Source organism: Laccaria bicolor, genomic scaffold (genome assembly GCF_000143565.1).
Source record: "Laccaria bicolor S238N-H82 LACBIscaffold_56 genomic scaffold, whole genome shotgun sequence".
NCBI classification, from domain to species: domain Eukaryota; kingdom Fungi; phylum Basidiomycota; class Agaricomycetes; order Agaricales; family Hydnangiaceae; genus Laccaria; species Laccaria bicolor.
Genome location: NW_001889927.1, coordinates 220,613 through 248,017, shown reverse-complemented (window position 1 = coordinate 248,017; position 27,405 = coordinate 220,613). Strand labels below are relative to the sequence as shown.

The window sequence follows — 27,405 nt, the reverse complement described above, 5'->3', positions numbered from 1 at the left end:
GGTTAAGAATTGAGAAAGATATAACCAAATCCATATTTTACCCAAGTCTCTACAAGATGTAATTCGGTTTCAGTCATAGCTATGTCAAATCTTCATTACATCTCTTCAAAATTGGTAGAATGACGGGTATTTACATGCTTTACTATTTCATATAACCCGTTTATTTTTCAGGGTGATAATAGTCAAGATACAAATGGTTTACATTGGTATAATAAATTATACGCAAAAAAACCGGTCTGGATCGGTCTGAACTGGCTCCATAGACTGAAATAGACCGGTTTTAGGTGGTTCGGTTCGGTTCCCTCAATATCTGGGTCGGTCCTAGACCGGTTGCGGTCCACAGTTGCGCGTTTTGGGGGCAAAAAACCGGACTGAACTGAACTTGCGAACACTAATTTGAAGGCAATGTCGGAGTTTTCTAATCTCGGTCACAATTGGTCACAATTTGTTGTGCGCGTCACAATTTGGATTGCCGTCATAAGTCAGTGTGACCAAAGAGTTTTTGGTCACGATTGTGATTATAATGCCGGTTGCAACCAATATTGAAACCACATTCCAACTCCGCGATAAGATTGTAACGATAAAGATTCGTGATAACGAGCTACTAAAAGAATTAATACTGTCCTTTGTCTTTGTAGTCCCAGATTATAGTCGCTTTTGATTGTTATTGTAGTGTTTTTTCGTTCTTGTAGTGTTTTCGTTATTCTTGTTATTGTAGTGTTTCTAGTAGTTCGTAGTTAGTTATAGATAGGGTTTCTTGTTATTGTAGTGTTTCTAGTAATTTGTAGTTAGTAATTATTGCGCTGTCTGGGATTTGAACTTATGACTTACCTGATTAGTGTTTCTGAACCCTTTCTTACATTGTCCATAGTAACCGCTAGGTTATTGCTCAATATATAGACAGTGCCTTCGGTTTAACTTGACAGAGTGGCCGCTGGTTCCCACCAGTCCCAATGCGTCGCCACAGGAGCTCACCACCATTCCTCCTTCCCCTTCCCCATCCTTGCCGAGAGCCTCCACTTTATCCTTCGTTGCCCAACCCTGGTCTTTTGACCTCCACATCCGCGCTTCTCCGTCAACCATTCTGTGGATCGGACCGAAGTCGTCGAGCTCGATCTGCAACAGCAGATGTCATCTGAGTACATCACGTACTCATCGGACACCAACGGATTGCTCTGGTCCACCGGCTCGTACATGCACCATGGGGACGACTTCGATTTGACCGCCATTCCCCCCATCGAAATCAGACTGTACCGAAATAACAAGAGGACTGAATCGGCGCTCGCGGAATCGAGTTTGGGCAAGTGTTCACTCAAGCCCTTGAGGGAAGCCAATACCCTGACGAGAGCCAGAACCTCGACGAGATTATGGCAGGACATGGGCAGATGCTGCGCGTTTAGGTTTTTGTGCAGGTTCTAAAACCCCCTCGTACGTCTTTCTTTCATCTTAGCAATATTTTGCCTTTGGGCCTCTAATTGTAGCCGCTTTCTTCGCGTTACGACGCCGCTCACGATCCAGGTTGTGTCGCTCGGAATGTACTGGGTATCAACCACTGGCCTGCCCTCGGATGTGTCTCGACGACCATTCGATTTTCTCAATGGCAAGTTTCCCATACACGACACATTGATTCTACCACCCCCTCAGGAAAACACCCATACCACCCCCTCTGGAAACAAATGGAAAAAAGAAAGCACCATTTGAGAGACCGGGACCGGGTAGTGGGGGATTTGCTCGATGAGGGTCTCAGAGGCGAGGGAAGCGTCGTATTTCGTGGCGAGGTTCTTCACTCATCTCACGCGACGTTGTCGCGTTCGCTTTTTCTTAGACTTGTACTGTATGTCCTCCAGCAATAGCATCGTCTTTTCAAGGAAGCACCATTGATTCCAACAAAAGACCAACGAAACACGATACACTAGATACTGACACTACGTACCAATATTGACTGTATGAAGAAGCCCGCCTCAAACCCGACGTCCCCTCCTGCGAGTTGCTGCAGGCACTGCCGCCGCCATCTCCGTTGCAGCAGGCACTGCCGCCGCCATCTCCGTTGCAGTAGGCACTGCCGCCATCTCCGCTGCAGCTGTCCCTGTTGCCAATCCCATTGCAGGTGCTCGTGCCCTCTTCTTCCCCTTCTTAGCGTTAGCGGGTTGTGCCACCTCTTGAACGATAGGTTGCGAGGGTTCAGCCGTCGTGGATTGAGGCTGGTGTGACGAACCTGCGCTGTCGATTGTCGAGTCGGCACGGCGCTCTGCGTGAGCACCAGAGTGGCTGGCTTGTCCCGGGGTGCTGGTGCTTGGGGTGAGTGCAAGCCTGGTGAATGCTTCCTCGAGACCGCTGCTGTCGTTGTTGTCGTTCGGAGCCACTGTGTTATTGTTCGTTTGTGTCTTGAAGATGATGTCGTTGTAGAACTTGAGTAACGCCTTGTGGTATGGTGTGCCTGCCTTTGCCTGAATGAACTCGCGATACGAATTGAAGTCTTTTTGATAGTCAATGCCCGAACGAGCACCTTTCCCTGCAGCATCGAACTCCACGTCGGGGGAAATTGCTGCCCGAACCTACATTTCGGCTTGGCATACGTTTTATTCCGGGAGATGGAAGCAGCACCTTGCAGGAGGCCCTTTAGTGCCTTGGTTAATGGTGAGCAAAGACCCTCTCGCAAGACTTAAACCATGGCTTACCAATGCAAGCTCTTGCGACATGAACAACATACTCATATTGGTTTGACGGTTGGGGAATAGAATCAGCGCGTACTTCGTATACTTCTTGCGTGCAAGCTCTGACCCTGGCTTCAACAGTGCATTGAATTCTTCGATTTCCGAGCGATCAAAGTCAGCTTTGAGGCGGGATGCAATTTGTGGGATTGAGCCAAAGATGACGGGGAGAATTTTTGACCGTAGATCGGACATCACAGTGCGTAAAAAGCTCTTGCCTGCTTTCGTGAACTGAATGAGGAATATCAGTGAACTATAATGACACTGAAAAGGAAAAGTTCCGTGACTCACAATGTGCTCAAACTGGCGATACTCCTGCATAGCAGCATGCAGGTCAGAGGGAACAACCTCATACACCTCTGCTACAAGACATGTGTGCATTGTGGCATCAGATCGGTAGCGTTCGGAATCGCTTGACACTACATTTGGCCGTGTCGATGCCACGAGGTGGCCTTCCAACTTCATTGGGAAGAAGGGGTTATTCATGAGCACGAATCGACGTCCGAGATGGCTGATCATTTCACGGCGGTCCTCGATGCTTTTGGGAAGGTCGCTTTGTCCACTGGGTTGCTTCCTGCTACGTTTAGGTTGCTGGGCCTTGAGCGCAGCAATGGTCGCAGCCTGCTCTTTGACAAGCTTTGCAAGGCTCCCCAATTGAAGCTGTGCAGCCTTCAAAGCCTAAATTTATGTTAGTGCTCGGTTCTCAAAGTCTAAGTATGAATAACTTACATCCTCGTAGTCCTTGTAGGTTGGATGTTCCCCGACTGCTGGAACCTCAGCGGCGGCAGTTGCTCCATCAACGTCGTCATCATTTGAGGTGGTTCCCGTGACGTCATCGAACCCGGCAAACTCTTCGCCTTCGTCACTGTAAATGGTGTCAAGGCCGCTGGGAGGTTGAAAGTGACGCGGCATGATTGGAATTCCACGAAGAACTCTGGCCTTTGCTCTTGGTGTTTTTATTACACAAAGCATCCACATGTAAAAACCCTGGCCACATTGTGATGGGGTTGACGGTAACATACATAATAATGCACAGTGCTTGCAATCTCACTCATCCCTGAAAATGCCAATACTCCCTGAACATCTTTAAGCAATTGAACACCGGCAAGAATACGAATATATTTTGAGTAATCATGGCTGTAAATATGGGTACATCTCCTGTAAACGTAAAAACATGTCCACATCAACAATGTCAACAATGTGATGCTCGTCAACACTCTCGAACGTTGGGACAATGAAGGCCCCTCGGATGATTGATTGTACAGGAATAAATTCCACATCTTTTCGAGGTCTTGCACAAACTCTAATGAGGCCAAGATCCTTGTCTTTCCTCCGAAGCATGCCAGTCGGGGCATCATATGCATGGATAAGTGCAAACAAATGTTGTTGATCTTCAACTTGGAAAGAGAATGCAAAAACCAGACAAGCAAATATTGGATTGTTTTGTGTGCACACAATAACACAATCATGTCTTGGCTGTTGATCTTTTCCAAAGTTGGGTGTGCAGCGAAGGTAATCCTCCACTAAACGCCAGGTTATTTTTGACTCGTACTTGATTTTGAGATATCGATATTCAGTCAACTATTTTCAAGAGGTTAGCTATATGAAGATGTATTGAAAGAGCCAGGTACCAAATCGGTTTTTCTGATGGTAAGGGCTTTGTTTTGCGGATGAGGAAGATTATGGGCAACAAGGAAATTGTTGATAAATTTAGCAAACTTGATTCGAAAGTTGATGAATGCAGAGTCTGAATTTTCTTCAACTTCGGCCATTGTCATTTGCTTTTGTTTTGCTCCAAGATGGATAAAGCCGCCTGGGTCATCAGCTTCATCCTGGGGTTCTGAATCAATTTGGCAATGATATTCATCAAGGTTGTCAAGCTGAGCACGTATATAGTCTGCAACAGCTGTCCAATGATTGTGCTGCAGGATCTAATGTGAAAAATAGTTTGAAGCATTGAGCTAAAATTTATCCAATGATAATAACAATTTATTACCTGGCCCTCAACTTCCTTGAAATTTGTTACACGTGCATATACTTTTTTGGCTTCCCCATGCATCTGTTCACTTGGCTTTGTACTGTAATTCTTTGTAACACCCTTGGCCACAATGTCATCGAACATATGGGCATGTGTATGGCGCTTGGGAAACTCCCAGTTTTTCTCTGAGTCCCCATTGTTATTATGCTGCTCATAAGCCTGTGAAATAAGATGTGGTTGGTTTCACCTTTACAGCATTAGGCATAAAATTTTAGTATACCTTCAAAGCCTTGGAGAAACGCAAGAGCTCTTTCCGACCTGCAGCAATGGTTACTGCGGTGTGAACTTCCAGAGCTGCATACATATCAAGAGAAATATAGCTTCGGAGTACCTTCAAAAGAAGATATCCACCAGGATGTTCAGATTGGGTGATAATGTTGTGTGTTGCAAAAATAACCATCTGCATTTGGTTAATTCAAGATCTGGATTCTAAAAGGCAAACAAACTTTGAGAATGTCTTCATATTTTCTTGCATCTGAAAAGGTAACTGATGTAACATGGTCAAAGTGGTTGAGATTTCTCCAACGGGGAAGGTTTGCAATTCTATGGTCAATGTGACAATGAGCACTTGACAAGAAAAAAAAAACACAAAAAAAATAAATTACTGATCATCTGCCTGCTTTGCTGCTTCACGTGTCCCTTTGAGAATTAGTTGGATCTGCGGGAGAATATGTTTGCCACCGAGTCCTCCAGGATAGCTGTGCATGCGATCCCAGGATAGAGCTGCATGAGGATCTGAATTTTCAATGCTCCAAAATGCATTCTAGTATTGAAGAGAGTGTGAATTGATATAAAGATACAAATAGAATGTGATTACCTTGACAAACCGTAGCCCAACATCTTTCATCAATGACTCTGCATCTCCACGTCTCTGAAAACTCTTTGCTTCATTATAAGCAGCTTCTGAGTCTTGAGCTGTTCGTAATGGATATGCTGTTTCTAAGTCAGACAGCTTCTCTAATGGAATCAAACAGATAGGGCATGGGCATAATCCATTCGACCCTCGAATCAAAGCCATAATACATCTGAATAAAGACTCAGAATTTTTGATTGAAAGCTTCAGATTAAAATGAACTTACTGCTCTTCATAGTCAGCAGAAAGAATAAAAACCATTGGAAATAGATGTCGTTGAACTTCATCCCCACATTCAACCCAGCATCCAACTTTTGAATATTCTCGAATTGATTCTAAAAGCATGTGAAATGATTCATGCCAAATAACCCGCTTGAAATCAACATATGCCTTCTTTCCTTTTTCACCTTCATCATCTTCAACCTAAATAAAAAAGAAGTTAATAAGCATAGTCCTACAGGGAAAGAAGAGGTAGCGAACTATTGGAAGCCAGCCAACAACACTACCACCACCAAGACCCTGACCATTGCTGATTTCACTTGGTAAATTAGCGATTTTTGCGATAACAGGGTAACCCATCTGGCTACCAAATGATGAAAGCTTTGTTTTATCTGCATACAAGATGTAGCAGAGAGGTTTTCCGCCAGCTGGAAGTGAGGACTAATATTATTCATATTAAGTCATATGTATGCAGTAAAGTTTAAAACTCACTTGTGCTTTCCAAAATTTGTCACCTGTCCATGGTTCATGGAAGAATCGTACATAATCCTTTCCATCAAACTTGAATAACCGCTGAGCATCCCACTCAAACAAAGATGCAAGAAGGGGATTTTTAACAAGATCCATTCCCCAATCCCACAATGAGCGATAATAAAAAGGATAATTATGCTCAACCCCTTTGTAAGAATGGCCAACTGTCTTCTCTTCAAACTAGAGACAAAAAGAAGGAATAAATACATCTCAAACATAAACAACAATTTTGGAGTCATACAGGTGTTAATTTATTTGATGCACCTTGCAAAATCTCCCGCATTTCTTCATGACTGTCGAGGGTGAATTTTGCACCACCAGATGAGCATGCACGAAGGATTTCAATAAGTTTATTGACCGTCTTCTTATTTAAATGAGACTTGAGAGCAATTTCCGCAAACTCAAAATCAACACGAGAGCGGAAGGGACGCCACGGCTCATCAAGCGGTCTTGGCCTAGGAGCCTCAGCCGATGCGAATCCGTATTCATTAAAATGATCAATGCGTGTGGCGCGGCCGCTGTGTGGATGATAGTCAGTCTTGATGTCATCTTCAATTGGCATAGCGCAATGAGCTGAGTCAGGTCTGGCCTGATCAAGCATATCAGATGCAGGCAGTGGTGGTGGTTCGGGTGATGCGGCACGACTCTCCCAGTTTGCCCACCCATCGTCTGTTAAAGCAGGACTTTCAGAATTAGCTGAGAGATATGGAGAGCAGAAATACCAGGTAAATCCAGCAGTCCAACATTCTGGTGTGATTCCCCACTTGTTTCTCGTCTCAAAGGATCTGATGAAATATCCCATTAGCATACTATAGGTAGAAAACATCTAAATAACACATACTAAGATGTGTTGGTGCCGCCATGGCCTTTGCGAGCGTGCGCCGACCAAGCGCCAGCAATTCCGCTGTGGAATCAAATATCAAGATAGAGTTAGGGAGTGTAAAGAATCACGCACCTTCTTCTTTGGCTTTTCTGTCCCTCAGCTCCTTCTCAACAACCTGTCGATCTACCCTTTCGTTTTCCCGCCGTTTCTGACAAGCTTTTTTGTGCGATCCGATTCCGTAGGGGCTGAACCCATGCCCACAGAACTCACATACAACCTTTTCCGTTGCCTTGGCTTGCTTGTGGGTTTCCATTTGGCTAGATAAGATGACGAGCGCGAGATGTTCACAACGTAAATGCGCCATGAGGTTGGGAGAGAGGAATGGGAGGTAATCAGGTCGCTATCAACACGATGTCAATGATCCATCATTACGCGGATACAATTCCCGATACGATTACATTGTAACTGATCCGGTCCATCAGTTCTCAGTTATAACCGAACCAGGACCCTTTCAACGCCTCGATCCGATGGCAATCTATTGCAACTCAGGTTCAAACCAGTGTTGAAACTCAGTCAGAACGCGAGCCGGTTATGACCGGCTAAAGAAATCTCCGACAAAGGGCAGCATCAGGAAAATCACACATGTGTGGCGGCCCATGAAGGCGTGGCCAAATGTGGCTGGCATGATTGATCTGGCGCCACCCCACCATAAATTTGATCCCAGGGTAAATTGAGCCATGCATGCCACAATATAATCATTCACGCCACGTGCAAAGATGTCAAGTAACAATAATTGAGACTACTACAAATTTCGAAGTGTATGACTCAAGGTTACAAAATGCCAGTGTAATTACATAGTATTAAAAGCAAATCTCATTTGCATGGTGGTCTGCATACTTGTTTACATAGAAGGCTTCAAAGACATCGAGGGACCAGGTGTGTGAGAAATGAGGAGGAAGGTATTGGTGACCAAAGACAGGAATGAGATGTGCAGCATGGGTCCTTGTCGGAACTTGCAATCTGCCCAGCGCTAAACATCATTTAGCAGTGCATGTGTGGGAAGTGAAGTCGCTATGCGAAGCTGTGGAGCTTGGCACCTAAACTCAACCCTAAACCCTCACAGCTTGAACCTCAACGAGCAGGCAAACTGGGGACTTTTTGGCTCAAATGGAAAGAGACTTACTGGGACAAGTGACTGTGAACGATGGGTATGTATGTCATCACCAACGTGCGGAGCCATCATCGCTAACTCGGACCGTGGCTCTGAAAGGTCGTTGATTCTTCAAGGGGCTTCAATGCCCATTATATCTGGTGGAGAGCTCAATAGTGTTGGACACGACTATTATCACATCACTACCAACATTCAGTGTAAGACTTTATCTTCCAAATTATGTTTCTTATTCAAGAACTGGTATTTAGATCAAGGTGTGCGATGGCGTACTAGAGACAGTCGACACGTGTTGGTGAGTGCATCAGGAAAATCACATCACGTGTGGCACCATGCTTCTCATTCAAACCACACTCAGCCACACTCTCACAAACAATGATGGGGACATTATACTTGTGGTGACGACTGTGGTGCCACAAACGATTGTGGCCAGTCAATCCTGCCACAACCTCATCACAATGTCATTGTGGGACCACAAACCCAAGTTCTTATTGCACCACACTGCCCAATCAATGCAAAAATAAAAATCATTTTTTTGTATTACTATACTACGTACATAAACATGTAGCTACTGATGTAAAAACCAACTAATTGACAGAACACATGAGGGGAAACTCACTGATCATCCTTGATGCAGCTGTCCTCTGTAAGATTGATGAGGTCTGGGTTCACAATGTCTGTGACAGAGGTCAGGAACGAGGTGGATAATGGTGAAGTGGGAAAAGCACACCATCAAATGTGCCACATCATTAGCATGGGGTGGGACAAACGTGGGTTGGCAGGTACTTACTGTCACATCCTAAAACATGCAACAAGAATGAACGACATTCATCGTTCGGCTGCCACGTCGCTGACAAGCGACGTGGCACCTCCATTCCCTGATAGAAAGATGAGTGGGGGGGAGGTGAGCTCACCTCACTGCAGCTCATTGCAATCTGTCTGGTGGGTGGTGGTGGGAATGACAAGCACATTTGGATTACAGTAGAGAGGAAGTAGATGCCCTAGGAGACAGACTTGGGTTACGGCTTTTGAAGGAGGCAAGTAAAGGAAAGTTACCATTAGTTGGGCAGCATCAGTGATAGTGCTTGGAAGTCCAGTCCCAAGACTGAAAAAAGACTGAGACTGGACTGGACTGGACTGAGACTGCCCAAGACCAGAAATTCGCAGGACCATCAAAGACCACAACCGCAGTCCGGTCTTCGGTCTCTCACAATCTTGGAAATTTCAAGACTGACAAAAGACCAGTCTTAACCAGTCTTTAGCGGAATTCGTAACCAAACAAACGAAACTCATAACTGGTTACTGAATACAAACACAAACACTCCCACCACCACCATCCCCACCACCTCGCATCCGTGTAGGCCTGCACATCAACCGCAAACATCACACGCCAGTAGTGTTTAAAGGTTCAGTTCAGTCCGGTTTTTTGCCCTGAAAACGTGCAACCGTGGACCGCAACCGGTCCAGGACCGACCCAGATATTGAGGGAACCGAACCGAACCACCTAGGACCGGTCTTTTGCGGTCCATGATACCGGTTCAGACTGATCCAGACCGGTTTTTTTGTGTATAATTTATTATACCAATATAAACCATTTGTATCTCAACCATTATTACTCTGAAAAATAAACGGGTTATATAAAATAGTAAAGCATATAAATACCTGTCATTCTACCAATTTTCAAGAGATTTAATGAAGATTTGACATAGCTATGACTGAAACCGAATTACATCTCCTAGAGACTCAGGTAAAATATGGATTTGGTTATATCTTTCTCAATTCTTAACCGTTTTTGATGAAACAAAAACCCAATAAAAGGCAATAAACGTGGTTACAAGGCTATGTAACGCACGTGACCGTTTAACTGGTTGCAACCGATTAAAACCGGTCTTTGAACGGTTTTAAAAGATTTTCGAAATGAGGCAACCGGCAACTGGACCAACCCCAAATTGGGGCAACTGCAACCAAAAAAAAGACCGGACCATGGTCTGGTTCAGTTCGGTCCACCGGTTTTTTGCGGTCCTATGGACTGAACCTTTAAACACTACATGCCAGAGCTCAAGTGTGAGCACCCTCATCCCCTCCCCCTCTGTTTTTTAACACCAGAAATAGGTGCCACGTCGCTGACAGTGACATGGCAACCACATGACGATGATGGATGATGTTGTTCCTCTTGACGAGTGCCCACATCAATGACCTACAACCACAAGTGTGAGCACTCATATTCCCTCCCGCTGCATTTTTTAACATCAGAACCAGGTGCCATGTTGCCAACGACGATGTGGCAACCAAATGACGATGATGGATGTCATTGTTCCTCTCGACACCCACTTGCATCTCAGAGAGCCCACACCAACAACCCACAACGACCACAGTGAGCACTTATAACCCCCCCCCCTCCCCCTTTCTCATTTTCAACACCAGAACCAGATGCCACGTTGCTGACAGCAATGTGGCAACCACACAACCCCTCCATTTTGTTAAACCAGAACCCCAAACGACATCTTTCATCTCAGCCTCACTCCCATTTCACGAGTGCCCACATCAATGACCTACAACCACGAGCGTGAGCACTGACAATGCCCAGCAGCCATCGTAACACCCCCAACCACTGCCACGTCACCCCCTCGCTCTCTGCCACCTTCAGTGTTGACAACAACACATGACAACAACCACGCGACAACGATGGAGACAGGTGCACAATGATGACGCGAAGTGGTAGTGACAACAGATGAGCCCCCTGCCCCCCCTCGTTCACTTTTGTGTAGTACTAGTATATTTAGTAAATTAGATACATATTTTCTTTATGTTAGTAGCTACGAGACCAGTCCTCAACCAGTCCTCAACTAGTTGAGACTGAGACTGGTTGAGACCGGTCTTTCAACTGTAAAAAACTGACTAAAAACGCACTGAACCGGTTGACATTGGTTCAGTCCGGTTTTTCATGGTTCTTCAAATTGGGAGGACTGGTCCTGGTCTCGGTCTTGTCAATTTTGGACAAAAGACTGGATGGACCAGACTTCCAAGCACTAATCAGTGAGGCCCCAAGATTGCGACTTGTAACACGGCTAGTCATCATTCACGTGGTGCCGGTTCGTCCTGGTTTGTCGGCGGTTGTGGGTTGTAGTCAGTGTTGGCTGTTATTGGCAGCGTCGTTGGCATCATTGGAGATGGTATGACATTGCATTGACACATCGTTGTTGTATGGATTGGTCAGGGGCGGTCGGATTGTTTGCCATGTCACCAACTCTGCTTCTCTTGTCAAAAAATGTGAGGGGAGGGTAGTCTGATGGCTCACCAGCTCATTCATCATTTGTTGCCATGTCATCGACAGCAACGAGGCCCCTGTCTTGTGAGAAAAGAGGAGAAGGGGAGGGAGTTTAAATACTCACCTTGAGTAACATGGTCAGTGACGATGACATGCATTGTCACCCTCTAGTCGACGTGGCACATCCGTTGATGTCCAGGTCATTGTCGTTGGGGCAAGTCATGGTTGTTGTCATCAGGGTGCAAAGGTCGTTGGGGGCGGGTCACCAGAGGAGGTGGTGGTTGGTGGTGGCAGGTGGTAGTTACGCAGTGGAGCTACACAAAGGTGAAGACAAGGCAGAGGAAGGAGCTGGGTGGGGAGACTCAGAGAGTGTGAAGTTCAAGGAAAAGTTCCTAAGTTCAAAACTTTCCAAATTCGGATGTTCAACATGTCGCGTGATTGGTACTCACACAGATCTGTGGAGTCAAAAATATTGTGATGCACGTGGCACAATTTATCCAGAGATCAAAATTATGGTGGTGTGGTGCCAGATCCATCACTCCGGCCACACTCCGCCACGCGATCACGATGTGCCACACATTTGTGATTTTCCTGATGTGAGAACAATACTTGTTCTGCTAAAGGCTGAGACAAATTCATTCAGTCATCTACTCTCCATCAAGGCCAACGGAATCCCAGGAGAGGTGTGACTATCAACATTTGTATCTTCAGAATCAAGTTTCTTATTCAAGACCAGGTCAAGGTGTGCAACGGCATAGGGACAATCAATTCGAGTCAGTGAGTAGTTTATCTAAAAACAACACTTGTTCTGTGAACGGCTAAGACAAAATTCAGTCGTCTACTCTTCGTTGAGGCCAGCGGAACCCCAGGAGAGGTACAACACTGAGTACTTCATTCCAACATATTGTCATCTAACTTCCTCGGTCAGATCATATGGTTTCTCAGGACGTAAGTCGAAAAACATGTATCCCTGCCACTATGTTCACGCCCCCTCAGTCATTGGATGAGGAAGACAAAGAGTGTATAGAGGAGAGCAGTAGTACAATTTATGAGCACCAAATGGAAAAACACTTTTTTTTGTTAGGCACATTTAGGTGCAATCACTGAACACATCACGTCTATAAATAGTATTTTAAAATAGAACAGCTCAGTGATCGATTGAGTCCTCAGTTCAGACTGTTCAGAAGTTACAGCTGAAAGCAGAATGATGGGCCACACCAGATCGACACATGCAATGGTTGAATATCTCCTATGTACTTAGAAATATATGTAATACCCCCTTTGGTAGGCCTACCCCACGTGGCCTATCTGTTGTCGTTCTCTAGACTCTCCTCAGTCCGCATTGGGAAAGTATCCTTTTAGCGGGCCCATCACACAGTGATGGAGGAAGAGGTAGACAGAAATTGGGGTTCTTCAGCTTCTGCTCAGATGTTTCGCATAAGGGGACTACGCAAATTGGGAGAGTAGAGAAAGCAGGTGTGAGGGGGATGGGATTGGACAGCTGCTAATGGGGTGAGGGATGGATATCAATTCAAAAAGACGAAGACTTTGCGCAAACTTTGCGTGAGCTTTGTTCAATCAGGGTTCCATTGTTTCGTGTGTTTGGTCGCTGGAGGGTCAACATTGGGTATAGTCATTGTTTTTTGTCAGCTGCTTTTTATGTATACTGTATGTAAACTGTTAGATACAAGTCAGAGAATTATAGTGGTGCAGAGGGAGTGAATGTGTAATCTTGTGACAGTGTAACTTTTGTGTGACTAGTGATTGAAACATCACACATGTTTTCAAATTCTTATCATTGTCTTATCAACACTCTACAGAGCAGCTTGTTAAAAAGGTATGATATGATAATACTTGAATAGTGGTAGAAAAATGGGAATACTGAAGTCTGGCACAGAGGACACACCTTAGATCAAAGCCCTGCTGATATTGTAGATGGCCAGCGCACCATGGCACTAGCAGTACGGGTATACTAATCATAATCCAAAGGCATGTCCTTGTCAGCGATGGTAGATATGCAACTCGCAATCCGCCCAGGACACAGCACTCAAAGTCATTTGGCAGTGTGTGTGTGAGAAGGCTATGTGAAGCTGTTCAACTTGGTGCCCCATCAGCGCCTACACTCTTACAACTTGAATCTTAAGGAGTAGGCGTAAACTGGGGACTGCTTGGCTCAAATGGACTCACCAGGACAAGTGAATGTGAATGATGGGTATGTTTGTCATCATCAATGTGCGGAGCTATCATTGCTAACCCGGACCGTAAATCTGAAAGGTCATTGATTCTTCAAGGGGCTTCGACGCCCATTATCTCTGGTGGAGAGCTCAATAGTGTTGGAGGAGACTATAATCGCATCACCATCAACTTTCAGTGTAAGACTTTATCTTCCAAATTATGTTTCTTATTCAAGAACTGGTACTTAGATCAAGGTGTGCGACGGCGTACTAGGGAAAATCGACACGTGTCGGTGAGTAGTAAGAACAACACAATTGTTCTGCTAAAGGCTTAGACAAATTCATTCAGTCATCTACTCTTCATTGAGGCCAGCGGAATCCCAGGAGAGGTGTGACTATCAAGACTTTATCTTTGGAATCACATTTCTTATTCGACTGGTACTTAGATCAAGGAGTCCAACGGCAGAGGGACAATCGACACGAGTTGGTGAGTAGTTTATCTAAAGAACAACACTCGTTCTGCTAAAGGCTTACAAAATCCATTCAGTCATATACTCTCCATCAAGGCTGGCGTAATCCCAGGAGAAGTACAACACTAAGTATGAACAGGTACAAGCAAGTTCACACTCAGATGGGTGGCAGTGCACAAAGGGGTAACAGGGAATGAGAGAGTCGACAAGGAAGCAAAGAGGGCAGCTCAGGGGGACTCGAGCACGCAAGAAGAACTGCCGCCAATCCTACGCAAGCACCTGCCATACAGCGCATCGGCAGTGAAGTAGGAGTTCACAGAGTCACAGAAGATTAGGTGGAAGGAGGCATGGCAGGGCTCACCACGTTACGCGAGGTTTCAACACGTCAACCCGAATTTCCCATTCAACAAATTCCGGAAACTCAGCGAACGGCTTACCAGATCGCAGGCAAGCCTGATGACGCAGCTACGGGCAGGTCACATTCCACTCAATTTCTATCTCCACCGCATCAAGAAGTCACCAACCAGGTGCTGCGAATCTTGTTGGGGCATCGCAAGATCAGAGGTCACAGAGACGGTAGTGCACTTTCTGTTCGAATGTCAGGTGTACACGGCGGAGAGGTATGACATGGACAGAGCCTTGGGACGATGGTCGAGGGATCTGCAGGGTATTATGGAGAGCCTTGAGAGGGTGAAGGAGTTACTGAAGTATGTTGGAAGGACGGAGAGGTTCAAGAAGACACTTGGGGGCACACTCGGTGATGTTTCCCATCTGGATTCTGAGGAAGCCTGACAGATAACACTTGATTTGCCAGATACATTCAACGGAAGCATGGAAACTGAAAGAAGGGCCAGCCTTACAGCTGGCGGGTTCACCCACAAAACTATTCCATCTCATTAACCGCATTTCAGCCCGCGGACTTCAAGCTCAAGTCTTTTCGTGCCAGCAGACAGACATACATGCGCACTCAAGCAAACAGTCACAACATTTTCTTATTTCTCTTCCTGCGATGCTCGTCCCACCTCGGCTGTGCCTATCGCTTGGCGATCGGGTACTTAGAAGATGAAACACAAACTCAGAGGACTGCAAAATCCAGCAAGGAGTCAAGACTACCCCACTCACAATACAAGTCGCACCTCAAAACGGTGTTTCCGTGCCAGGCTGGAAGGGGGACTGTTCGCCATGGGCGTGCCTTCTTCGGTGCATGGGGTGGACTTAGGGGGTCAGGAATTATGGCATTAGGGGCTGTAGGTAGTCTACAGAGTTGTAAGGTCTGACATGGGGCTTTGCCCCAATAGACTTGAATTGGACAAAAAAAAAAAAAAAAAGTACAAATGCATACTTCATCACAACATTGTTAACTAACTTCCTCGACCAGATCATATGGTTTCTCGAGATGTGAGTCGAAAAACATGTATCCCTGCCACTATTTTTACGCCCCCTCAGTCATCGGATGAGGAAGACGAAGAGTGTATAGAGAAGAGCAGTAGTGCAATTTATGAGCACCAAATGAAGAAACACTTTTTTTTTTTATCGGTTGAAGGTCCAGATCACCTGAGGGCACATTTTGATCATATCTGCAGATCTGATCTCATGTCTCTAAATAGAACATCAAGCATGACAGGTCATAATTTATCATGGCGAGCGCTCCTTACTGTCACAACACTAGTACTGAGTACTGAGTATGAGTGCCCATACCAAATAGTGTTTATCAGATAGTTGAATTTGGGTCTGATTTTACCGTCGATCACATCTTTTCGTCTATCTACTGCCAGGTTCAAATGACAGATTTTTTGGTAAACATAGCAAACAAACTCTATAAGCGCGAGCACAAAGGAAATGGGACAGAAACAAGAAGAAGCTGGTGCTCAGCCGTGTTCCCTTCTTTTTGCACTCCCTGGACCCCTCCAGTAGCAGATTGCATCACTCTTCCTCCCACCAGGATTTTGTAAACTCGGGCGTGGCTTATCCTCCCCCTCTTCTTCCCCTGTGTACTGCCTTCTTCCAGTGCCCGGAAACCTTCCTCTTAAGCGTCGTCAACCCCCACCCGCAGAAGAAGTAGATTTAACAGTTGCAGTACGCTTAATGCCCTCCAAACGGAAACACCCCTCCGAAATCCACCCAAACCCAGCAGCGCGAGCTTCAAAGCTGTCAACTGGTAAGACGCTGTCTGTGAAGAAGCCAAAGACAGTGTAGTATGGCGTGGCGGGATCGTTGTCGTGGAGGTGTTTAGGGTCTGAAGAAGAAAGGGATGGGGAGTAGACGGGGAATGGGATGAAGGATCGGCGTCATGGACACGTTCGCTCTGTTCCTATGCACAATATGCTTGCACGAGTGGACTAGCAGGCATAAGTGAGGGTGGTTTGGGAGAGGGCGCAGGTGATTGCATAGAAGAAAGTGTCAAAGCTGCTGGGTGAAAATGGTTTCGACGGAGGAGTTTACGCTGTTCATCCTCTGGTTTTCCAGGGGTCCTTCTTTCATCGACGGAAGATTTGTCGATTTCTTGGGGATTACCATAGCGGCTGCACGCCGTGTCTCCTCATTAACCCTCCTTTCAGCCCTGCCCTCACGCCTCCTTGCACTCCCCTTGCCCTTCCCATTTTACCATTACCAGCAATGGTAGCAGCCCTTTTCACCACACCCACACTCCTTCCGTTACTCTCACTTCCGCTATATGGAGCAGGCTTAGCCAACAATCTCTTCATCATCACGCGGGATGTTGGCGAGTCAGGGGAGCACGTGGTGCATGTTGGGCGTCAAGGGGGTCTTAGGATTCCAAAGTCCGACTGGGGGTTGGGTAGGTAGGTCGGCCGCAGGCCCAGAAAAAAAAAATTGGAACCCTCTACAAAATGATCTCAAAACAGGCCTGGAAGGCCATACCTTGCAGGTTTGCAGTGCCAATACACTCCAGAACATGTAGATCAGTCCAAATTCAATGATATTCAAGCTTTATATAATATTTCTTTAATCTTATCTAATCATAAATTTGGCTTGGACGAGCAGGAGTCGAGGGGCGCCGGTTCAGACCATTGCCAACATTTCTAGAGGGTACATTTGCCGAAAAACAATTTGTTAGCGCAAGAGTGACTCACTAAGATATTGCAGTCATGCAGCCGTGGAATCTCCGGAACTCGAGGACAGCTCGGATGAGCAAGAGTCGAATGGCGCCGAATCTGGACTAGAAGAACAAACTTCAGAGTTCAAAGAGGGATGCGAGGGGAACATGACACGTAATGCAAAGTTGGCAGACAAACACGACGTAGAGATTGAGGGAGTACTATGTGAAAGTGGGGAGATGGCGGTAACAGACGTGGCAACAAATGTCACCATTGACGATGTGGGCTCGGAGAAGGACAGCGTGAGTATCATCTATACTTAGTTGAACATGCACTCACACGATATTTAGCGCCCTGTTCTTGGGCCGCCGTCAGAGACCACCCCAAGCGCCTGCAACGTTAGCGACAGTGTAAGTAATAGCTGTAAATACTACCACCACAGAAGAATGTGGCCGTTCTAAACGAAATCGCATTCCGAGGCAGATGCCAGCCTTGAACGGATGCCTGTGTGGAGTGGTGGTGGACCCACATTCGGATGGGGTTGTTGAATGTAAGAGGCTTGGCTGTGAAACACAACGGGTAAGTATATGTTCCATCCAGCTGAGGTTACAAGTTACTCACCTATATGCCAGTATCACCTACGTTGCATTTCGTTGGAAATTATTCCACGAAACTGGGTTTGCGAGGCTTGTGAGGCATCTGGCACAGGTAGAGGAACAAAGCGATCACGACGATGACATCATATTACCATATATAGAAACGTGCCTGATTACGTAGGTAGGTAGGTCAAGGTAGTACGGCTTTAAAAAAAAAATCGACCCCAGGTCCATTTTTTGAATCCTAAGACCCCCTTGTTGGGCGTTGAAAGATCGTTACGTAGACTTTGACTTTGATTCTGAGTCTGACTTTGACTCTGGGTGTGTGATGATGACGGGACCAGGGTCGTCGGCGGACCACCAGGCCCTGGCCGAGACGTAGCGGCGTTAAAAGAAGGTATAAGCGGGTAGGTTGTGGTGGAGGGATCCAAGGAGGGGAGGTGAAAGTTGAAGAAGACATCGTCTGGTTTGTTTAGAAAAAACGAGTCACACCCTCTTCGATTCTTCGTCGAAAAGGAACGTATGTCTAGAATTCGAATAGTGTACTTGTTCTATATATCAATGTCAATCCGAAGGGCTGCTCGCATAAATAAAAACTTACCAATGTCAATTATAAAGTTTTAAAAAAACGAACGTATAGGGAAGAAGGAATAAAAACGAATGTGAGTGGCGGAATTGAGCCGGGGGCGGATAACCCTTGGCGACGAAGGGGGTACGGGCTGGTATTGAGTTCGGAAACGACTCAGCCGAGGAGCAATTATGTTTTTGGAAAGGTCTGCCAAGTAGAGACCGAGAGGACGGGGAGATTGCAGGTTTGATGGAAAGTGATGCGCCGAAAGACCTACTGGAAACGTTGAGGCAGTCGGATTGGCAGCAAACGGGGCCTTCCGTACTCAGCAGGACTGCTGAGTAAGTACGAAGATCCCGATTTTAAATACCATCTTCTTCTCGTTATGTAACCAATAGCCGTCTTCTTTTTCCTTTCCCTGTCTCTTCCTCGCTGACGACGACGACGATCACCGAATGTGAACGAACCGTCGACAGCGTCCACCACCTTTTTTAAATCGTCGTTTTGCCCATTTATTGGCGAGGACGACCCCCAGGCAATCATACCCACAATTTCCAGAACGCATCCCAATATGTTCCTCCGAGGTAACCTCTCAAGGCGGGATGCCTTCCTTGTCCTGTTCGGAGCATGTTTCATGCACATCTCGTCCTTCGTCTTCCAAAGCGGACAGCTGACAAACCAGTCAACGGCCACGGTGATCATTAACCAGCCGGCTTTGACGGCGTCGATTGCTTCTAATGCAAATGCACCTACGGAGACGCAAACGCCTAGTACTGGGGTCGTAGCAGAACAAATTGCCGCAGCCTATCCTTCTTCACTAACGCATATACCCCAATCCAATGCCCTCCCACCAACCATCATCCTTGCACACGCACCAGGATGGACGTTGTTCCAGAATCTCTACATGTCGAACGGGACGTTATTCCTCATCATACCCAACTCATCATACACCCCTTCGACGAGCGCGAGCGACGCATACGGCACCACGAAAGTCGACGGCTTGTTCCCCGAGATCAGGATGATGACTAGCACGGGGCTCATGGCGCTCAACAATCCAGAGAACATCGCGCAGAGGGAACCTACGGAACGGGAGATGCGCTTTGTGAGCGTACTTGAGGCGGTGGGGATGTGGGGTAAAGAAGGCGAGGAAAAGCGAGTTTGGACGGTTGATGGGAATACGGTGAGTTCCTTCAAGGCGTCAAATTAGCCTTTTTTGACAATTAACGTTCTCGATCCTACAGCTCCTCTTCAACGACCCACCCCAATTCCTGCGACACTACTACCACTTCGTTGCCGAACTCTTCCTAGGCGTTCAAGCATTCTGGCACGGCTTCTTCTCTTCACCTACATCCCATAACCCCAAATCTTCTTCCACGCCTCCGCCAATACATCGCGCCATATTCATACACTCGGACGCGGATGGATGGCGAGACGACCCCGGGTTTAATGCATATTTCCTTCGAGCGGCCTTTCCATCTCTTACAGTGGAACACCAGGAAGACTGGGGTGATCGAGTGACCGCTAGCATTGAGTCGGGTGTGGGGGACGCCAGCAAGGCGAGGGCATGGCACTTCCCCTTGGTACTTCTGGCAGACCGAAGCGCAGCGCATCGCGGCGTGATGTGTGGGAGTCGGACGCAGAGGACTGCGGCGGAGGCTTGGGACTATATGCGTGTCCGTGGGACGTTGAGAGGGATTCGTGTGGGTGGGTGGTGGAATCCTGTGAGGGAGGCGATCTGGCGATTTGCGGGTGTGAAGGCATCGCAAATTGGAGGTCATGCTCGTCTCGTCGGAATGGACGCGGAGAAACAGATGTTGTTGTTGCCCATGCCGGAAAAGATTGTCATCACTTACATTTCGCGACAGAGTGCACATAAGCGGAGGCTCTTGAAGGAGGATCATGAGGCGCTCGTTAAGGAGCTGGAGGCGTTGGTTGCACGAAAGAATGCGGAGAGGGAGGCTGGTGGTGGTGGAGAGAAGGAGTTGGTCAAGGGTGGGGGAGTCGAGTGGGCTCCATTGGCAGAGACGAGCAAGTCTTCCCAACAGCAACCAGAGTGGGAACTCCAAGTCCTCGAAGCGGAACATATGACCAAAGACGAGCAAGTCCGCGCTGCTTCTCGAACGACCGTGCGCCTTTCTTTTCCCTTTTCATGTCCTCAGTAACAATGTCCTAAACAGATCCTCCTAGGCGTACACGGCAACGGCCTAACCCACCTCGTCTTCATGCCGCCCACCCGCATCTCCGCCGTGATTGAGATATTCTGCCCTCCCGGGTTCGCACATGACTATCAGTGGACGACGCGGGCGTTGGGGATGACATATTTTGGGGTGTGGAATGATACGTATTTTACGCGGGAGCCGGAGGTGAGGTATCCGGAGTGTTTTCAGGGGGATGGGATCATGGTTTGGGCGGGGGTTGTGGTGGAGATTGTTGAGGGAAGGGTTCGGGGGAGGTTTGATTGAGAGTGAGGTGTGGGGAGTCGTTGTTGAGGGTTAAGACCACGAAGCCGTCCATCCACCTTTTTTTTGATTCCCAAGGTTCAAAATATTCCCTTCCTTCTTCGATTTTGTATTTCTGGTGCTTGGAATATACTTATTCAGGTCCGCTTGTCTGCCCTTTGTCTATGGCGTTTTCTGCCTGGCGTCGCTTTCGACCACAGTATCCAAATGACATTCTACAACATGAGACCTCGAAGTGACGTCTGAGAAAGGTCTACCAAACTAGTCCGGCGGAGGGTAGTGCATAGCGTGAGGGGAACGGCGCCACTGCAGAGGAGGTTTTATGTGAGGGCGTTGCAAAAGCTGGGTTGTTGACATCCATCGTTGGCCCAAGGGAAATAAAGTGTAATGGGTTCGTTTGCGCGAGACCCAGCTGTTTGTAGCCTCGTTAGCTACCGCCATGATGGGAACAAAGACAACCATACTCGAGAAATCTCCTGAATAAATGTCAACCGATGAACCAAGAACCGTTTGACCTCAGGTTCATAAATTCAAAACGACCACGACCCTCTCTTTGCCTGTGAGCCCCCTCCCTCGATCATTCCCTGAAGGGCACGCAGAAGCCAGCTCCGTCGAAATGGGCCATCGTTGCGATGGAATAGGGTGAAAGAGCCGCTCGAATTTGTGAAAAGCTTTTGCAAGGCATACAAGGCGAGCTATTACACTGTCGATTGGGTCGTGAAAGGCAGTTTAGGGTAGGGTAGCAGAAAGTGCACACCTTTCTGTGGGTCGTAGCTGTAGGTGGGAGAAGCCTTGTCAGGAGAGCATACGGACGTTAATTCTTGGATCAGAGGGTATGTAGTGATAGAGTCGACGTTCTTATGAGCATGCGTCCCAGCGTCCCTAAGAAAAACGGCTGACATGATGTGAGTATGACCAGGGCAGAGGTACCCGGAGACGACGGAAAAGAGTCCATGATACAGTGATCGAGATCCAAGAGCTACTGTCAGACTGTGTTCGAAGGGCATTGCGGATGAGGCAGCGTGAGTGGGAGGAGAAGGAGAGGTGAATTGTGGTACGAGAGACTTGACGGGAGAGTTCTGCTGAGTTTGAGGCATCGACATCCATCCGTGGGGACGTAGATGTCCGCGGGGCCGTCAAAACCGTCATCTTCTGACCTCTCCCGCCCCATCACAAAAAAACCCTCAATCTTCGCCGACGCCGTCTTCCTTCACGTTCCTCACAAAGCGCTTGAATCAAAGCTTCTCCGGTCCGCTCGCATTGCGAACCAACCCCAGCTCGAAAAGATTTGAGAGGTGGTAATACCATCGGCTAGTGACTCTCCATTCCCATCCCATCCGCGTCAACTCTATTGAGTGCGAGGTTAGTCGATGTTGCAACCCCGTGGAAAGACGGCTCCGGGCTAACAATGGGAACTGGGCCTCTGTCAGAGAAACGCAGGCCGAGGGTATGCTAGGGTACGGTGGGAATCTGCAAGAGGACGCCGCGGTGTACGAGACTCGAGGTAGGGCCAAGGTTGGGTTAGGAGGGGGAGAGTTTTTGAGCCATCGCTGGGGGGATGGTGATGGAGGAAGAGGTAGACGGAAATCGGGGTGGAGAACATGCTTCGCGTAAGGGAAGTACGCAAATTGGGAAAGTAGAGGAGGCAGGTGTGAGGGGGATGGGATTGAACGGCTGCTAAAGCGCTAATGGGGTGAAGGACAAGAAGACAGAGATTTTGCGTGAGCTCCATTCAAGCTCTGTTTCAATCAGGGTTCCTGCCCATCGTTTCTCGCTGGAGGGTCGACATTGGGTATAGTTATTGTTTTTTGTCAGCTGCTAGTTATGTAAACTGTCAGATGCAAGTCAGAGAGTAGGAAACTGATCTTCCGAGGTCGCCGCGAGCTCATGTGCTAACTTGGTGTAGCAGTCATGTGACCTACACCTCATAATACTCCGAAGCTCCTCGCTCTCTCCGATTTCATCTCATATTACTACTAGAAACTATACTAATATTCTTACAAATACTCTTACTCATAGATAATTACTTAGACATCTCGGGGAGGTATATAAGATCCCCCCTCGTGTAGACTTACTCCTTAGCTTTTTGAACGAGATACACTTAAACAGTCACTCTTGTTTCGAAGGCTCTTCCATTCCATTGTGTCGTTACTGTGACTACTGTCACGCTACCGCCACATATTTTTGACTGAACCCCGTATCTTAACTCTACTCTAACTCACTTCGCTCGTCGCCTCCTGTGGACGCCAACCGGTCTGATCAACCAGTTACTCCTACGACCGACGAACACCAACCGCATTCGCCATGTCCCGTTACAACCTTCGAGCGCGCCCATCTGCTGTTATATCAGCCGGTCCGATCACGGACATTACCGGTGCGCACGCAAGCCCTCCTCATCTCGCTGACACATCCCTCTCTAGCCTCTCCTCGGCTAATGTTAGCCTTTCCGCTGCATCGGCTGGACGCCCCGCAGCGGAACCCTCTGGTATCCGTGTCGTCGGCCCAGAGGAGAAAATTTTAGAGCCTGGGATTGATGTCAATATGGACAACCCATTTATAGATAAAAGCACGTACTCATCTAATTGGGCGACGCCCGGTAGTCGTCGCTCTCGTAGTCTTGACACCCCAAAGAAAGTTTCTGAGCTAAATGAAAATCAGTTCAAAGTTGTACAGCTCGCGCGTGAAAACTTAACTAGAAAGCAAAGAGATTTAATCTCGAAACGTGAGGATCACGTACGAAAGAAAACATATTCTCATGAAGAAAGTACCTCCAAGGGGAAGGGAATTGATCCCCGAAATTGGGGGAACGCCGATATCTCGGATACAGATCTAGACATTGAGGCACAGGCGTCGATGTTAGATAATATTAAGGCCAATCATAATAATGAACAACGTACTAGTCGTATTATTAGTCCTGACGAGGACACTGCTAACAAGAATCCTGACGAGGATTTGAATAAAAGCGCTGAAGAATCAAGCATTAGTAGCAATGAAAAAAGAAAGAAGCGCAAAAAGCGCACCAAGAAGTCTAAAAAGACCTATAAATACCGAAGCGCTAGCACGCCGCTCTCTCGAGAATACAAGGAAGAGATTAGTAAAGCAGCTGGAGGGCGTCAGGAAAAACCTACCAAGGCAGACGACAACACCGAAAGGGGCAATAAACACATTGTACACAATTTCAATCCTAGCGCGCAGATTAATCCCAAGAGTTATTTGGGCGCTGCCTTTAAAGAAGCTAGAGAATTTAAAAATCAGGCTCAGAAAGGTCGTAAGACTCACGGTAATATGGATTCTAGCTCCGAGGATTCGGACTCTGGAAGTTCCGACTCGAGTTATAGTTCTGAAACTACAGACTCGAGTATGGATCCTCTCAGTGAATCAGACATTTCCCCGTCTGATCCCGATAGCTCGGACTCCGATACTGAGAGCTCTTCGGACTCTGATATATCTGATGATAGCTATAAAGACTATAAACGAAAGAATAATAAGAGGTCTAAAAAACATCGGAAGCATAAGGGCAAAAAACATACCAAGAAGTCCCTTCTAAAGCCCATTCCCCCTGACAAATATGATGGTGCGCCCGACACCCAACTATTCCACAAGTTCATGACTCAGTCAATGGCATACCTGGAGGATGGTAACGTACCAAAACAACGCCATGTTTATATTCTGTCCAATTTCCTCACAGACAGAGCGTATACATTCTACACGCGCGATGTCTCCCGAGAGCCCAAACGATGGACCACCGCAAAGTTCTTCAAAGCGTTATTCGACGACGTCTTCCCTGTCAACTTCCGTTTGAAACAGCGTGAAAAGTTAGACAAATTCTATCAGAATAATAAAACCATTAAAACCTAAATTGCTGAGTTGGCTGAACTCTTCACGAGCATCGGCTTCTCTGACAAGCGCGAGCGAGTCCACAAATTATGGAAGGGGTTTCGCCGTGATATCCAGAAGGAATTGTGGAGAGAAAAGTTGAACCCCGAGACGTCCTCTTGGAAAAGGGTCGCACGCCACACGGAGATTATTGAACTTTCGAATTCGGTTGGAACGTATGATGCCGCACAACGTAGCCAGAGCTCCAGCATTCGAGGAGATAGAAGAAGACTCCACGATCGCACAAATGGACGACGCCGTAGTCGTGACCGAGACCATTCAGGCGGGCAGCGCTACAGCCGTGATAGGCGTGAAAGATATAATGGTTGGAAGACCAACAATGTTCCAGGGTTTTCTTCGATGCGTAAAAAGTCCCAGGAGCGTTTTGAACGCGGGAAGAGAGACTATAAGGATTTTAGAAAGCCCAAATTGTCTGAAAAGGAAAAAGACGAACTGCGTGCCGCTAATAAGTGTTTCAACTGTAAAGAAGTGGGACATACCGCGCGTACATGCCCTAAAAAGACCAATGTTGCTTCCACGTCAAACTATAGGTCTCCAGGTCTCCAGAACCATAACATTGAGATTACATCCCACGGGATGGGTTATCTGGAAGCATTGGACGCGACGACAGAGAGCAACAATTCACTCGGACTAGGAATGATGGAGTTCGATGGATTTACTTCCGCCGAGGAAGGTTCTGATCGGAGTTGGGGTGTGCCTTCTCCGAGGCAAGGGTCCACGTTGGAATCTGATGATGATCTAAGTTACCTGACACCGGAAGATGTTGACAACCTATTTGACGAGAGTACTGACCTGGATACCGAAGAGGATGTTTCCAACTTTGACCTCACATCAGAGGCCACGGCAGATGACTCTATGCCAGAACTGCAGTCAGTATCTTCGGATAGTGAATGTGATTATGACGACATGCCAGACCTCCAATCGGTATCAGACTCATCAGATGACGAATCTGATGATGACATGCCAGACCTCCAATCGGTGTCAGATTCATTGGATGACGAATCTGATAATGATATGCCAGATCTAGCAGAGGTCTCCGATTCCGAGGACAAATTTGATCCACCGTCAGAGCCTATGTTGGAAACCTTGGAACGCGAGTTGAATAACTTGTACTTTGCAGAAATGACACAAGTAGAGCACTACAATAATGAATTCTATTGTGGATGTCCCATGCAGTGGAGCTCCAAGAGCCCTGCAGTGGACGACGAGACTGAAAACATGCAGTTGAAAGTTCTGAATAGTTGGGAATTTCGACGCCGCACCTGCATTGGTGATGTTCTCGCCGTTACAATCCAACACATTTTGGATGACGAAGGAAGTTTTCCTGGTGATGAATTTTATCCCCCAGAGGACCGAATATCCTGCAAATTTTACTATCGCTTTTCCGTTACGGCCGCTTCGCCAGATACGTTGCTGATCTTGGATGGTGTACAACATACTCGCATTTTGGTGCAGCGTGAGTTCCTCAAAGACTTGAAAGTTTCTGTGTCTTCTTGGTATGCTGCACGTTGCCATGAATATTATGACTTGCCCCGTGTGAGAGGCAGATGGAGGAACAAATTCTTTTTGGGAGATATGTATGCAGTCCCCGCCATGATTGCCTTGAATGACAGTGCCCCATATCCAGGGGAAGATTGCTGGTTCAACCCCGATCAAGATATAGGCGTTGACAGATTCAATTGCTGGGTTGACGAGGATTCCCCAGCAGGCGATTACATTGTTTATGATACTGAAAAGAGGTTTAAAGTACGAGTGCCCCTGGTACTCTTGAGAAATCCATGGTTCAACATTGCAGGCTGGTACATCCGTCAGATAGCCGTGGCATTTGAATATTTAATGACGGAAATGTTTGAGGACCATGACGAGGAGGATTTCCTCGGTCTGCTTTACAGACCACGCCCAGCTCCTGAAGAATCTGAAGTCCTGTATCAAATTAATGATATTGGTGACATGACACGTGCTAGTGAGCGCGCCGAATTACAGGAGGTAGGAGACTACTACGTCGTGACGTCTCTGTTCGGCCAACAAGTTGAGCAGGGAACCTACCCAGCACTGCAACGCAACAGCGCCTCAACACGCGCTCAAGCACGTGTTATCCCTAAGCCTATCGTCATTGTTGTACGTATTAACGGGCATCCTGCCAGGGCCCTGATTGATTCTGGTTCACTTGGCGACTTCATGTCGAGTACGCTTGCCGAGCAGCTCCATGTGGAAAAGGATGAGTTTGCTGCACCTGTAATGGTGCAGCTGGCCATCCAGCGATCACGTTCGAAATCGAACTACAACGCTAAGGTTCAATTTGAGTATCAGAAAATAAATGAAAAAAGAGGGTTTGATGTCATTAACCTCAGCAATTATGACCTGATCCTCGGTACGCCGTGGCTATACCAACACCAGGTCTCAGTTGGACTGTACCCCCTCCATGTTGTGGTTGGCTCAGATGAATCTCTCCCTATGAAGGGACCTGGAGTAACAAAACTATCAATGGGTGCTATGTCGGTATTAGACGACAACTTGCAATGTGCTCGCGCTGATCTTGTTGAATATGCCAGGCCCTTGTGTATAGATGAGGCA

General features: G+C 47.1%; 7 protein-coding genes across 7 annotated transcripts; 5 read left to right on the top strand and 2 right to left on the bottom strand.

Moving 5' to 3' along the window:
* Nucleotides 1–741: 741 nt before the first annotated feature.
* On the bottom strand, nucleotides 742–9,314 carry LACBIDRAFT_333869 (uncharacterized protein; the record flags this gene model as incomplete). Its single annotated transcript, XM_001888521.1, has 32 exons — nucleotides 742–774; nucleotides 832–877; nucleotides 976–1,116; nucleotides 1,153–1,415; nucleotides 1,797–1,832; nucleotides 1,968–2,545; nucleotides 2,711–2,942; nucleotides 3,003–3,389; nucleotides 3,441–3,698; nucleotides 3,734–3,848; nucleotides 3,886–4,292; nucleotides 4,343–4,642; nucleotides 4,708–4,908; nucleotides 4,970–5,149; nucleotides 5,196–5,292; nucleotides 5,355–5,512; nucleotides 5,567–5,682; nucleotides 5,829–5,937; nucleotides 5,972–6,025; nucleotides 6,083–6,262; nucleotides 6,314–6,532; nucleotides 6,594–7,161; nucleotides 7,194–7,256; nucleotides 7,363–7,420; nucleotides 7,446–7,575; nucleotides 8,081–8,195; nucleotides 8,359–8,370; nucleotides 8,617–8,748; nucleotides 8,900–8,911; nucleotides 8,963–9,020; nucleotides 9,134–9,221; nucleotides 9,258–9,314. 32 exons carry the CDS (start codon nucleotides 9,312–9,314, stop codon nucleotides 742–744), a joined length of 5,403 nt encoding a protein of 1,800 aa, XP_001888556.1.
* A 2,518-nt stretch (nucleotides 9,315–11,832) lies between these two features.
* Nucleotides 11,833–12,808, top strand: LACBIDRAFT_333868 (uncharacterized protein; the record flags this gene model as incomplete). Its single annotated transcript, XM_001888569.1, has 4 exons — nucleotides 11,833–12,207; nucleotides 12,255–12,388; nucleotides 12,540–12,559; nucleotides 12,753–12,808. The coding sequence occupies 4 exons, from the start codon at nucleotides 11,833–11,835 to the stop codon at nucleotides 12,806–12,808; spliced, it is 585 nt and encodes a 194-aa protein (XP_001888604.1).
* A 1,033-nt stretch (nucleotides 12,809–13,841) lies between these two features.
* Nucleotides 13,842–14,564, top strand: LACBIDRAFT_313006 (uncharacterized protein; the record flags this gene model as incomplete). The annotated part of the gene is made up of 4 exons (XM_001888568.1): nucleotides 13,842–13,983; nucleotides 14,035–14,085; nucleotides 14,135–14,272; nucleotides 14,395–14,564. The coding sequence occupies 4 exons, from the start codon at nucleotides 13,842–13,844 to the stop codon at nucleotides 14,562–14,564; spliced, it is 501 nt and encodes a 166-aa protein (XP_001888603.1).
* A 147-nt stretch (nucleotides 14,565–14,711) lies between these two features.
* LACBIDRAFT_313005 (uncharacterized protein) lies at nucleotides 14,712–15,047 on the top strand (the record flags this gene model as incomplete). Its single annotated transcript, XM_001888567.1, has 1 exon — nucleotides 14,712–15,047. One exon carries the CDS (start codon nucleotides 14,712–14,714, stop codon nucleotides 15,045–15,047), a length of 336 nt encoding a protein of 111 aa, XP_001888602.1.
* A 2,431-nt stretch (nucleotides 15,048–17,478) lies between these two features.
* LACBIDRAFT_313004 (uncharacterized protein) lies at nucleotides 17,479–17,772 on the top strand (the record flags this gene model as incomplete). Its single annotated transcript, XM_001888566.1, has 2 exons — nucleotides 17,479–17,613; nucleotides 17,662–17,772. 2 exons carry the CDS (start codon nucleotides 17,479–17,481, stop codon nucleotides 17,770–17,772), a joined length of 246 nt encoding a protein of 81 aa, XP_001888601.1.
* A 1,274-nt stretch (nucleotides 17,773–19,046) lies between these two features.
* LACBIDRAFT_313003 (uncharacterized protein) lies at nucleotides 19,047–20,937 on the top strand (the record flags this gene model as incomplete). Its single annotated transcript, XM_001888565.1, has 3 exons — nucleotides 19,047–19,655; nucleotides 19,717–20,601; nucleotides 20,653–20,937. The coding sequence occupies 3 exons, from the start codon at nucleotides 19,047–19,049 to the stop codon at nucleotides 20,935–20,937; spliced, it is 1,779 nt and encodes a 592-aa protein (XP_001888600.1).
* Nucleotides 20,938–24,266: 3,329 nt separating this feature from the next.
* LACBIDRAFT_313002 (uncharacterized protein) lies at nucleotides 24,267–24,594 on the bottom strand (the record flags this gene model as incomplete). The annotated part of the gene is made up of 3 exons (XM_001888520.1): nucleotides 24,267–24,392; nucleotides 24,465–24,525; nucleotides 24,581–24,594. The coding sequence occupies 3 exons, from the start codon at nucleotides 24,592–24,594 to the stop codon at nucleotides 24,267–24,269; spliced, it is 201 nt and encodes a 66-aa protein (XP_001888555.1).
* Nucleotides 24,595–27,405: the final 2,811 nt, after the last annotated feature.